Source organism: Chaetura pelagica, unplaced genomic scaffold (assembly GCF_000747805.2).
Source record: "Chaetura pelagica isolate M959 unplaced genomic scaffold, ChaPel_1.0 scaffold141, whole genome shotgun sequence".
Lineage (NCBI taxonomy): Eukaryota > Metazoa > Chordata > Aves > Apodiformes > Apodidae > Chaetura > Chaetura pelagica.
In genome coordinates, this window is record NW_009952059.1 from 1,637,595 (window position 1) to 1,650,984 (window position 13,390).

The following is a 13,390-nucleotide window of genomic DNA, read 5'->3' on the forward strand; positions in this document are numbered from 1 at the left end:
CAGCAGGAAGACAAAAAATCCCTTGGGTGTGCTCAGCACCAGCCAGGATGCTCAGGCAGTGACACCTTCCTGTGTTCACTGTGCAGAGCAGGAACAGGCAGGTCCCAGGGAGCTGCTGTGCTGCCCTCACAGCTCAGACACCTCTGCAGCCCTAAAATCAGCCCCTACATCCCCCTTTCCTGCTGCTCCACAAATATGGAGCTCCACACCAACATCCCAGCACCAGCCCCACAGTGCTGTTGTTCCTCCTGTATTTTGCATGTACATTCAATAAGCCAACAGTTCTGGGGTGGAAGCCAGTAGGTGAATTATATTGTTAAGAGACATGAGTGCTGTGAAGAGGAACACGTGTCCCTTCTCACAGCCAACATGAAAAGCTTCCTCACTCTTTTAGTAAGTTTCCAGGGAGGTGTGTAGGACCTTACCTTGGTTTTTCAGAATAGTTGTGCTCAAACTGTATCCACTCATTCTTGCTGATACAATAAATCCAAGCGTCACCTGAAAAAGCAAGCAAAACCCCAAATGCAACCAGTTCTGTTGGTTCTTTCATGTTTGCTGCAATCCATGTGCTCTGGTGTAAGAGCCTGGTTTTCTTCTTAAATAAATCAAGCCTTTTAGGAAAAGAAATATGAAACTTTGGGCTATTTGAAAAGGGGTGTTTAATAATGGTTTATAGGAGTGAAGTCAGAAGAGAAAAAAGATGGAGAACTGCAAAGCTCTCACTAATTGCAGTTTGCATTAGATACATTTTTAGAGCAGACTGATTTCTACAGATAATAGTGTCTCAATGCACTCAGTGACTCCTACTCCATGGAATTAATTTAGCTGCTGACCATAAGGAGACTGATTATAAGTGCACAGAAGGAATTCAGAAAGAATTCCAGGTGACGAGGCAATAATTCAAGCTTCTGTGCACAACTCTTAAGACACAATGACAACCCAAATTCCTTTTGGAATGACTTACTTAATGGCTGCTTGTCAGTGGTGAATCCTCCAAAGAGAAAGAGGTGATCTGAGGAAATGGGTGTCAGGGAATGCCAAGATCTGCCGACAGGGCAAACGCCTTGTGTGATTCTGCATGTCAGGAAAAACACCAGGAATTAGACATGCACTACAACAAACCATTGCTGCTTTTCTGCTCTGGTTATTGCTCAGGTATTTGAAGGATGCAGCTTCACACTGGGCAGACCTCATGACCCAGTGGCAGGTTTTATTTCATTAGACAGGGAAAGAATTTTACTCATATCAATACTTAAAAAATCCTGACAGGAACAGTAGGAAGATCCTTGGGAGGGTCAGTTCTACCTGACTCTTACTTGCTGGGCTTTACCAAGTTTCAGCAGGGGAATAAAAATGGCATTTTTGTGTTGCTGTGCAAACAAAAGAACCCCTGTTTTGGTACCTACATCTCATTCCACTCCCATGTATCCAAATTCAGGTAGTAAAGGTCGTTCATCCTCGACTCCTGCAACAAAGCAGACCATGGTTCATGGAATCATGGAAGGGACCTCCAGAGATCACCCAGACCAACTCCCCTTTAAAGCAGGATCCCCTGGAGCACATTCCACAGGGCTGCATCCAGGTCGGTCTTGAGTATCTCCAGAGAAGGGGACTCCACAACCTCCCTGGGCAGCCTGTCCCAGGGCTCTGTCACCCTCACATTAAAGAAGCTTCTCCTCATATTCCAATGGAACTTCCCATGTTCCAGCCTGTGCCCATTGCCCCTCATCCTGTCCTTGGGAACTACTGAGCAGAGTCTGGCTCCATCCTCCCTGCACCGACCCTGAGATACTTGCAGGCATTGATAAGGTCTCCCCTCACCCTTCTCTTCTCCAGGCTGAACAGTCCCAGCTCTCTCAGCCTTTCCTCATCAGGGAGATGCTCCAATCCCCCAGTCATCTTTGTCACCCTCCTCTGGACTCTCTCCAGCAGTTCCTTGACTCTCCTGAGCTGGGGAGCCCAGAACTGGTCCCAGTTCTCCAGCTGTGGCCTCACCAGGGCACAGTAGAGATTGAGAATGACCTCCCCTGACCTACTGGCCTCACTCTTCCTTATGCACCCCAGGATTCCATTGGCCCTCTTGGCCACAAGGGCACATGGCTGGCTCATGGATCATTTCCTATCTACCAGGATTCCCAGATCCTTCTCCTCAGAACTGCTCTGCAGCTGGTCCACCCCTCACCTATCCTGGAGACTCTGCTGTGGTTTCAGTGCCCCATGTCCCAGTGGGCAGGGGCTTACCCTGTATCTGCCTCCAAAGACGTAGCCCCTGTTCCCCACGGTGGCGCAGGCGTGAGCCGCTCGTGGCGACGGAGTTTTACCCTGGGAAAAGAAAATGTCCAGTGAGGAGCTGAGTTCATCCCACGTGTTGACAAGAGACGTCCCGTGCCAGCAGGGACCCGCAGGAGACAAAGGGAAGAGGAGCTGGGCTGAAGGTGCCTGTCCCACACAAAGCAGCAGGTGACAGGGGCTGGGCTCCTCTCCTGCCTCCCAGAGCTCACCCAGGTGTCCTGCTCAGGGTCTCACCATTCCACAAATCAGGCACTCGAGGAGATGAAAGGCTCAACTAAAGCCAGGTTTTAAGGCCAACAAGGCACAGAGAGTGAAAACACACCCAGGAAGCCATTCTATGTGCAAAAACTTGCTTTTTTTTTGATGGCTGGAAGATTAGAGAACTCATTGAAATTAACTCATTGAATTGTTTCCCTACCACTACCAAGTGTAAAGATACAAATTTTGCTTTTTGATGGGGGTTCAGACAGTCACAGATCTCAGGCTGTCCACGAGACAATGAAATAACACATCCTCATCAAACAGTACTTCCCTCGAGTTACTGCTGAGATCTGTATGCAGCAGGACACAGCAATTCTTTGCTCATCTGAATCAGGAGTGAGACATCCCAGATTTCATTTCCTCCAATTCTGTGTCACTGTCACTCCCTTTGCCTGTTCCTGACACTTCAGATGGTGTCTATTCCCAATTACAGAGTGTTTGGTTTTGTTCTGACCACAATCCAGCACCCAAGTGGAGGCACCAAACCCTCACATGACAGTGGGGATGACAGGAAACCACACATTCCATTTTCCTGAGCTCCCCATGAGCATGATGCCACTGAAGCATGAAAGGAAGCAAGTCCAGAGGAAAAAAATAGTAAGAGAGAAAGACAGATCAAAATAAAAGGCATGTTTCCCATTTTTTGAGAGCGAGAGAGGGTCTAGGTAAATGAGTGGCTTAGATTCAGCTTCAGGGGCCTCAAGAACACCACTGAACTGGTAATTTTTATTCTGAGGGGATGTTCTGAGGCTTGTTCTACCAAAGGTGTTTCAAACCCCTCTCTTAAGAGTCCTTTCCCTACAAGCACGTTGTAGGTCAGACAGCAAACACAAGCTGATGGCACCTGGAGCTGAACAGTCCCACTTTGCTGGCAAGACAGCAAGGCACAGGGAAGTAAGAGAGCTGGCTCAGGAAGCTGAAGAAGGGAAGGGAGCCCTGGTCACACAGTCCTAAGCTTTTGCCCCTGGCCAGGTCCTCTTCCCTGGTTGGATCAGTGTCTCAGGAGAGAAGGCAGAAGAGGAGAACCCAGCAGAGCTTCAGCCACCACAGCCAGAGCAAGGGGCCTGCCAGGCATCCCATGGGGAAACCAGCTCAGCAAACACCACTGGGACACCACCAGCTCAGCAAACACCACTGGGACACCACCAGCTCAGCAAACACCACTGGGGCACCACCAGCTCTGCACAGCCTGCAAGTGCAGCCCCAGTTCCAGGGCCCTGCCAGGCCCCTCACCCCCCTGAAAGCTAGCACCAAGCTTTCCAGGGAGCTCTTCCATCTTTTCTAACTCCCAGCATATAGGGACTGGTTTAGATCCTGAAAAAAGCAGGATGACAGAGCACCTGACAACCAAACACTTGGTAGTTCCTGTCTGGTGACTAGCTGTAGGGTGGAGCAGAAAGGTATTTTGGGTGAATTTTCATGCTTCTTGCTTGCAAACCATTAACCACATCTTCTAAAACAAGGCCAGGGAGATACAGTCTAAAGACAGGACCCCTTAGGAGACACAGCAGGTTAAGACAATGCCACACTGCAAGGTAACCAAGCATACAGGCTGGCACTTGGGACACCTGTGGCCCAAAACCACTGCTGTGGGGACAGGCCACCACCAACCCCTGTGGCCACACAGGTCATTTCAGCAGCATCCTCTTCTAACAGGGCAAAAATCACAACAGGGAGCCCAGGCCTAGCAGAGTCATGCTCATTTCCACAGGATGCCCCAGGAAATATGGCACATGTTTCTTAAGAGCTGCAGCTTGACATAACTGATATGAAAGCAATAATTACCGTAGTTATAGGCTGGCTCCAAGTGAAAGTCTCAGTGTCCAGAACATGCACGTGGTCATTCCACCCTCTAGGAAGACCTGAATTCTTTAGAAATATTAAATAAGCAACAGGTGTTAATAAGCACGAATTAAATATTAAAGTTGAAATAGAAATTACTTTCAGGTTTGCTTACCCAAAAAGAGGTCTCATCAAATTCAAAAGTCCCCCGTTGTTTCCCTTCAGGAAAATACCCATAGCCTCCAAAAAATATCAGCCTGAAACAAAAGATGCACCAAGATCTGTCAAAAATGCTACCACGTCTCTTGCTGCAGCTTAACAGTTCTGTACAGGCTGTGCTCAAACAAGAGGACAGAAAATCCAGGGAAGCTCCTTTGGCTTCACTACCTCCAGTATTGCCTACAATGCAAGTTTGCCAGGTGTGGGGCCCCATTTCTTGCCTAAACAAATCCAGCACCCACACTTAATCCCTCTGCAGCTGCTTCCCAGGCCTTGGGCTTCCAAGCTTTGCTCCCATTTCCAAACTGAGAAGCCACCAGGTCTGCTGCCTGGTGACTGGACTTCAGCCTTGGCTACTGGGGCTCCCACACAGCAGCTACAGGGGTTTATTCCCACACCTTCCCACCTGCACACTTCCCAAGCCCCTCTGCCCACTTTCCCTCAGCCCAAAATGTTCAGACAGTCCTGGAAGAAGGGAAGGGAAAGCATCACAACTTGGGCACAGTCACTGTGCTGGGCAGGAGGAGACCACGCAGATCCTCCAGCAGTGAAGCTGCCTGGGAAGTTTTTAGGGAGTTTTTCTGGGGTGAGACATTTCTCTTGGCACTTACACATTTTGTTTCAAAGCCTGAAGAACAGCTGCTCTGAGCAGTCACTCCTCTGTTGGTTTTTTTAACGTTTAAGTTACACATTTGGGCTTTAGCACTCACTAGAAATGAATGGTGTGGTCTTATCAGAAAGTCTAATCAAGTGATGAAGTAACAGAAAACAACTGACACCATTTAACATCCACAGCTCCACTCCTGCACAGATTTATATCTGAACTGATCACATCAAGTACTGTAGCAATTAGCTTTTTCTCCACATCAAGAAACTGAATGCCATCACCTCAGGTAACTCCTTCATGAGTCTCTACAGCAAATCACAGAATCACAGAATGCTCAGGGTCGGGAGGGACCTCTGGAGACCATCGAGCCCAACCCCCCTGCCAGAGCAGGATCACCACAGAATCTAGGGCAGGTCACTTAGAAACACACTCAGACTGGTCTTGAAAGTCTCCAGGGAAGGAGACTCTACAACAACCAGTGAGCTTTCTTTCCAGCAATGGACAAAGCAGCACAGGCACCTGCAGTGTTATGCACCAAAACCATCAGATGTGACTCCAACAGGAGCTCCATCCTTGGCTGCCTCTGCCTCAGCAGAGCCAGAGACTACCCAGCCAAAAGCAGAGGTGCTCAGAAGCAGATGATGTCTGTGCTGTCCTGGTAAGGTTTTGTAGGTCATGTGACTATTCTACCCTGATGTGACAAGACAGTAAGAATATGCAACCCCTGCCAGTTGTGCCCAAGGAAGAACTAGAGGCCCTTGACTGTCACCACAGATTGACCCCAGACCTTCTTAGCTCCTGGTATCACGTTGCCCACCAGCACTGCCCACACCAGGAGCCTGTGGAGAGAGTCCTGCTCTGTGGGCACCACCCATTCCAGCTTCTCCTGCAAGGGGACAATTCTGGCCATGTGAGTTGTCACCTGCACCACAGCATTTTGGAGTCCTGTCCTCTGTAAGCCAGGAACCCTGTGAGAAACCAGCCCTGGGTAGAAGCCCTAAGAAGAGAGCCAGAAGTTCCTGCCCTCCCCTGAGACAATTCAATTCCACCTGCAACCTCCTGAGCAGCTGGGACACAGCCAGCTTGTGGGAGCAGAAGACACCTTCCTACAACAGGGGCTTTCCTTGGCCTATCCTCCAGTGCCAGGAGGCTGGAATGATCCCATCACACAGCTCCCTGCTTAGGGACTAGCACTGCACTGATAGGGGAGGAGAGTGCAAGGCAACAGCAGTGTTTTGCATGTCAGCTCATCCAGCTTCAACACCTTCTCCTTGTCTTCCCCATCTTTTCCACAGTTTGCAATGGCAAAAAGCCTTCTGGCATCTCTGGGACACTATCCCAGCACATGAAATGAGAGAACATAATCAGCAGATCATCTAACAGATTCCTGTTCTGTGCAACCAGCACAACACACCAAAGCAAGCATGTGCATCGCTGAAAACACCAGATGCAATTTTAATATTCAAATGGCTTCTGCTCTTCAGCTTTCAGAGAAACATGAGCTGTCCCACAAGATGTGACCAAAAGACTGTGTTTGGGAAACCCTAGAACAAGCTTCTGAGAAGAATAATTTATAGAATCACAGAACAGAATCATAGAATCTACAGAAGGAAAAGATCTTTAGGATCATCAAGTCCAACCATCACCCCAGCCCTGCCAAGGCCACCACTGCCCCATGTCCCTCAGCACCACATCTACTTGGCTTTGAAACCCCTCCAGGGATGGGGACTCCCCCCTGCCCTGGGCAGCCTGGGCCAGGGCCTGACAGCCCTTTGGGGAAGAAATTGTTCTGAGGATCCAATCTAAACCTTTCCTGGCACAACTTAAGGCTGTTTCCTGTCATCCTGTTGTTTGATCCTTGTGAGAAGAGACCAGCACTTGCCCTTCTTACAACCTCCTCTCAGGCAGTTGCAGAGCCATCAGGTCTCCCCTCAGCCTCCTTTTCTTCAGACTAAACAGCACCAGCTCCCTCAGTTGCTCCTCTTAAGCCTTATGCTCAAGGCCCTTTTCCAGCTCTGCTGCCCTTCCCTGTACCCACTCCAGCCCCTCTCTGTCCTTCTCACACTGTGGCACCCACACCTGGACACAGTTCTCACGGTGTGACCTCACCAGTGCCAAGCACAGGGGGACATTCACCTCCCTAGACCTGCTGGCCACACTATTCCTGATGCAAGAGGAATGACACTGCTCAAGTAACCACGATGCAAAGACTTCAAAGATGGAGAACACCCCATGGCAGACCTGCCCTTGAGGAGCCCACACCTTGGACTGTGACTCACAGAGACTTTGGTCCTCACATACACCCAGACTGGCAGGGACTTTTTGGGCTTTTCAACATGAAAAGGACAGAGCAGTTGGAGGCTGGCTGGGGCAGAAATCCAGCCTCTCCCTGAAGCACACAGGTGCTGCAGGCAAGAAATCCTTCTGCACTCTTGTTCAAACAAAGACACAGAAGTGACACAACAAAGGAGTGATTAAAAAGCAAACACACACACAGACAGGCTGTGCTGACTGTTGCTGGAGCCTTACTTGTTTTTGTACACCCAAACACCAAGCTTGTCCTTCGACGAAGGGGGCACCCCCTGACACTCTACTCTGACCCACTGCAGCACTTTGTCCGTGGATCTGGAATTTAACATGTAGAACTGTAGAAAATAAAAAGTGTTTTTTTAGCCACACAGTTGGCTTAAAGCTGAAGCCTGATTAAAATATTCATTTTTAATTCACATATCTTAGTATACCCACACTTTAAAAGCTCTTTTCCTAGCTGCACAGAGCACTGACAAAGTTTGGAACAAAATACCGATCTAAAGATCCTTATCTTTTTACAGACTCAAGCTCCAAACACATTTTACCAAAATAACAGGACTATGGATATTGGGTTGCTCCATCCAACAGCAGTAATGGGATAAAGGAAGGTGCTTACACAGTAGTAACTGTCTTACCATAAAGGCTAAGAAAAAATAAAGTCTTTTTTATGGCATCACCCCTTCTCGGTGTGTTACACCATCTTACATGGACAGAATTAGCTGATACACATCTATAAACTAACCTAAATGTAAGAATACCAGAGCAGGAAGGAAGGAAGTCACACTTTATAAATGTAGTTTGTTTCAGACTGACTGCAAACACAGCATTAAGCTACTTTCACTTTATACTGAAGAGGCAAATAAAGCCCCCCTGTTTAATTTAAACCACACTTCCAGAACACCAGAAAATATAATCAGAGACTTCAGAGAAGAATAACATTTCCAACAGCTACAGAACAGTTACAAATCACATCCTGCTACTATTTCAGAACCCAGGAAATCCCCATCTTTCAAAAGGAGCAATGTTCTGGGGTGAATTGCTCAAGAACGACTGCAGCCAAAATAAATAGTAGGTCAGGGTGTTTCTTCAGTGCTGTCAAGCTACCAGAGTGCAATCACCATGTGGAATGATGCAGAGCTGAGATTTGTTATCCAAACACACCCAAACATGTTATCTGACCTGTTGCAGAAACTAATCCACTGAACAGGTAGGAGTCAGGCAGCTGATCACCTGCCTGCATTAAAGATCCCAGCAGTAAGCTCCATGTTTTGTCAGTGAAAACCTCTCAGGCAAGCTCAAAAAGAATGTGATTTCAACTAGTCACATGTGGGGAAGCTGCTGACAGGATGAGGGAGCTGGTTATCTGCTTCCAGGAGCTTGAGATACAGCCAGGAAATGCAAATATTCTGCTGCAGAAGTCATGTAGGACACAGTGACTGGATCCACGATCAGCATCCCTTGTTATTTAAGCTCTGAAACAAGATCTAACCTGTCCAGTCATTCAGAAGAAAATGTTTCTGTGATTTAAGCTTACCCCTTTCTTGCTTTGGATGGACTTAATTAACTGAAAAGGCCACCTCTACTTTATAAAGAAATGGGAGCAGAACCTAATGAGGAGAAACTTATTTGTGAGAAGGGGTTTGCCTTGAAGTTACTAACCTTGTTGGTGTTGCCACGTGCATGGTGTCCTCCAAAGAGGTACACCACTCTGTCTACACACACAGCACAGCTCCCAGACATGGAAGGTGGAACATCTCCCTCTGTTTTACTCTTCTTCCTAGAAGCACAGTTTAAAACATATTATCTGATAAAAATGAACAACAATTATTTGATCTGGAGATGTATTTTATAACGCTACCAGTACATTTTTAATTGTGACAGGTCACCTGTGGACCTTTCAGTTCTGAGTTCTTCACACCCTTTGCAGGTTTAGCAATTTACAACACTAACCTGGCATGACAGAGGGGGTGGGGAATGGGCAATTTAATTAATACATGTTTTGTGGGGGAGGAATCCTGTTGGCCCAGTTCAGGAGTTTGGTATGCCCTTCACCTTCAAAATCCCAGAAAGATCCTCAGGCAAAGAGGATGCAACTCTCCTAAACTGAAGGCTTCTATTTTGCTGCTGGATTCTTAAATGTTTGTGAATATTATAACCACAAAAGTGAACTCCCAGTCCGGGTCCAAGGCTCTGCCTGAGGGGATTTGGATTTGCAGCACAATGCCCTGGCTAGCTACAGAACTGGAGCACTGGACTCCCTTCTCTTGCACGCAGGTTACATCCAACTTCCAGGATGCCAGTGATTCAGGATGACACACTAGTTTATTTGGCTGCATCATTTAAAAATGAGTTCTTAAAATGACAAATAAAGAACTCAACATGGGTTCCCTCACCAATGTATCCTTGTAATCAAAAGTGGTACAAACACAATTTTCATGTGCTATATCCTATACCAGGCATCCCAAAACACTTCACACTGTTGATCACATACTCCTGTCCATGCTGCCTGTCCAAGCTGCCCTTCCTACTTCAACCAGTGAAGATGTATTTGCTGCTTCCACAGAAAAAAAACCCCAACATTTTGGAAATATTTTACATGCTTATTCAACAGCTTGATAGGAGGGAACAAACCAGATCTCTCTGTTCACAGCCCCTGAGCATGTTTTCTGTAACAGTTTCAGAATTTATCTTTCCCCACAAAAAAACAGCAATTAAGTTAATTATTTACTGTACCATCTTCCAGTTTCCATGTTGTAGATCCATATTTCATCTCTAGGCAGATAGAAGTCATAAAATCCCCTAACTTGTGCATTCTGCAAAACAGGTCAGAAAAGCAGCATCAGAAGGATGCTCAACATACCGAATTACAGACTCCTGGGAATGTTCACAGCCCCTCCAAGACCTGATCTCTGCCCAGAAAATAGCAGGAGCAGTGCCTGCTGCACTCCTGTGCCCCTCACCTGCACAGCAGCCCTAGGAGAGCAGGTACCAACCTATTTCAGCTTCTGCTGGGGACCAGACAACCTCTCACCAAAGCCAGACACAGGGTGAATGCAAGCTAAACCTCCTTTCCATAGCCCATGCAGGTTATCTAGGGTGCATAAATGAGCGAAAATTTCCCTTTTAGTTCCTCCACCCCTTGCATGACACCAGCAGAACAATACACCAAAGCTCTGTCTCGAGCTGCTGATTTATTTACTGAGTTCACTGACAGGTCATCTTCATTCCTGTGCAACCCATGAAGTGACACGGTTCTGCCTGCAGGACACACACACACACTCCAGTGAGATAAACAACCAGGTATATAATGTATAGTTGTGTTGTTAATGCTGTAAATTAAAGCACTACTTTGCAAAATGGGCATTTCCAATTAGAGAGTATTTCCTTCTCTTCCAGCTGACAAATGAGCTGACAAAGGCAAACACCACCCTGCATCCCACAGAAAGCTGTCTGCCATTAGAGGCTCATGATTGATTTCAGCATTTCAAATCATAGCACCACTTAGGCTGGAGAAGACCCTCAGGATCACTGAGTCCAACCATTAAACCCTGCTCTCCCAAGCCCAGCACTGAGCCATGTCCCCAAGCGCCACATCCAGAGGACTTTTAACATCCAGGGATGGGGACTCAACCCTGGGCAGCCTGTTCCAAGGTCTGATGACCCTTTCGGTGAAAAAGTTCTTTAAACCTCCCCTGGTGCAGCTTGAGGCCATTCCCTCTCCTTCTATCACCAGTTTACTTGTGAGAAGAGACCAGCACCTGCCTCTGTACAGCTCCCTCTCAGGTGGTTGCAGAGGGTGATGAGGTCTCCCCTCATCATAGTTTCATATCCTACTCTATGAACCAGAGCTTTTCTGTTCTGGGGGAGGGATAATTTTACAAAAGGATGGGATATAACGACCAGCCCCACGGGTGGCAAGAAGGCTGGCTCACCCAGGAGAGCAGCTTACCTTGTAGCCTCCCCAGACGTACATGCAGCGCCCATCAGTGACTGCCACGTGCCCGCTGCGCTCGGCAGGGCTGTCGTTCTCCAGCTGCTCAAAGTTGTCCTCAGCTGGAGCTGGGAGCTCCTCATCTGCCTGCAGGTCTTCGTTGTCATCAGCCATATCCACACAGTGCTACGTGCACGGGGTGACACAGGGGATGGAGCTTTGGAAACCATCAGAGGGGGAGAAAGAGAAACCCCACAATGTTGTTTCTTTCACAAGCATGTTTCAGTGGGAGAAGTTATCCAGTCATGTCAGTTTCAGACGGGGGTTCCTTGGTTGGGTGTAATTTATAATGGTTTCAGGTGGTGGTCTGAGCCAAGGGCAGGCTGGATGGGGCTTGGAGCAACCTGGCCTAGTGGGAGGCATCCCTGCCCATGCAGGGGAGGTGGACTAGATGGTCTTTAAGGTCCCTTCCAACCCAAAACATTCTATAAGGCCTCTATCCGTTTTTTAAAAACACACTTATCTATAAATACATTAATTGATGACCAAAAAAACAACCCACGGTGGGATAAATTTGAAAGCTTTGCCTAAAAGATGGTTTCCACAAAAATGAAAACTCCTGCAGCTTTTCAGGCAAAGTCCCTTTGTGCTGCCTAAGCCAAGTCTCCCCTCCCAACACCTTCCCATAGCTGTTAAATGCAGGACATGTTGCCTATGTTAAAAAAAAAACAACAAACACCACAAAAATAAAAAGCTCTCTGCTCCAAATCATGCTAACAGGCAGAAGGCCAAAGCCCAGAGTATCCTGGAAAGGAAACAGCTAGGAGCAGCCAGCCTACAGCTCCGGAACACTCTGCAGCCTCAGGGCAAGAGCAGCATCCATGCCAGGGCTTTGTTAGGCAAGGAGCCCCCAGGGCCACACTGGGGTCACCAGGAATTCAAAGCCTCAGCTGTGGGAAGAATGAAGCCAGGCAGAACTCAGCCTTGCGAGCTCACCCAGGACACTCCCTGCACCATCCTCCTAAGGGAGCAGGGGGGACCCCTGAAAAGACAAATTCTCCTTCCACTTACAACCCACTCCCAACCCCCATTCTGCATTTAGTTTTCCTACAGCTACGAGCTGAGATTGTCCCCAAACCAAGATTCTCAGACACAGACCAAGGAAGCTGGGCAGTCTGAGCAGTGGCTGTGTGCAAGCAGGCAGTGGGAGAAGCTGAAAGGACCCTAACGTGTCAGTCAAACCCTGTGCTCACACAAACCCCCCCACACCCACCCCGCTCCTGGCAGGTTTTCCTTTCACTTGAATCACTCCAACGACGGAGACACTACATTGCCCTGGGTAGTTTATTTCTGAGCTTCAGTTATGTTTGAAGTCAGAAAAGCCTTCCCCACACCTCCGTGAAACCTGCCTGCTTCAGGTTAATCAGACTTGCAGTGATCTCACCCCAGTAACCACGGGGTTTTTAATGCCTTTTTTTTTCTCTTAGCAACCGAAGACGCTCTGGGCAACCTCTGTCCCTCCTCAGCAACTGCTCAACGCTCCTCACAAGTCATCGCAGTTCCCAAGCCCTCCCTGGCTGTGTCTCGGCTGTATCCCTGGCTGTATCCCGGCTCTATCCCGGCTGTATCCCTGGCTGTATCCCGGCTCTATCCCGGCTGTATCCCTGGCTGTATCCCGGCTCTATCCCGGCTGTATCCCTGGCTGTATCCCGGCTCTATCCCGGCTGTATCCCTGGCTGTATCCCGGCTCTATCCCGGCTGTATCCCTGGCTGTATCCCAGCTCTGTCCCTGGCTGTATCCCGGGCTGTATCCCAGGCTGTGTCCCGGCTGTATCCCAGCTGTATCCCTGGCTGTATCCCGGCTGTATCCCTGGCTGTATCCCTGGCTGTATCCCTGGCTGTATCCCGGCTGCCCGCACCCCTCACGACCCCCGGGCCTGCCCAGCCCCGCTGCCCTCCCTACAAACCCCCCCGCTGTCGGAACAACC

At 48.4% G+C, this 13,390-nt stretch overlaps 1 protein-coding gene across 1 annotated transcript in view; it reads right to left on the reverse strand.

Annotated features, from left to right (window-relative positions):
* The window catches only part of KLHDC2 (kelch domain containing 2), a 13,564-nt gene extending 1,969 nt beyond the window's left edge, over positions 1-11,595 (reverse strand). Inside the window, exons 1-10 of the mRNA XM_010004119.1 lie at positions 11,421-11,595; positions 10,205-10,284; positions 9,131-9,248; positions 7,691-7,806; positions 4,511-4,592; positions 4,339-4,422; positions 2,242-2,322; positions 1,407-1,465; positions 965-1,074; positions 426-498 (exon numbers count right to left, since the gene is read on the reverse strand). Of these exons, the coding sequence (XP_010002421.1) occupies positions 426-498; positions 965-1,074; positions 1,407-1,465; positions 2,242-2,322; positions 4,339-4,422; positions 4,511-4,592; positions 7,691-7,806; positions 9,131-9,248; positions 10,205-10,284; positions 11,421-11,576 (959 nt within the window). The 5' untranslated portion in view covers positions 11,577-11,595. The remainder of the gene's footprint in view (positions 1-425; positions 499-964; positions 1,075-1,406; positions 1,466-2,241; positions 2,323-4,338; positions 4,423-4,510; positions 4,593-7,690; positions 7,807-9,130; positions 9,249-10,204; positions 10,285-11,420) is intronic.
* Positions 11,596-13,390: the final 1,795 nt, after the last annotated feature.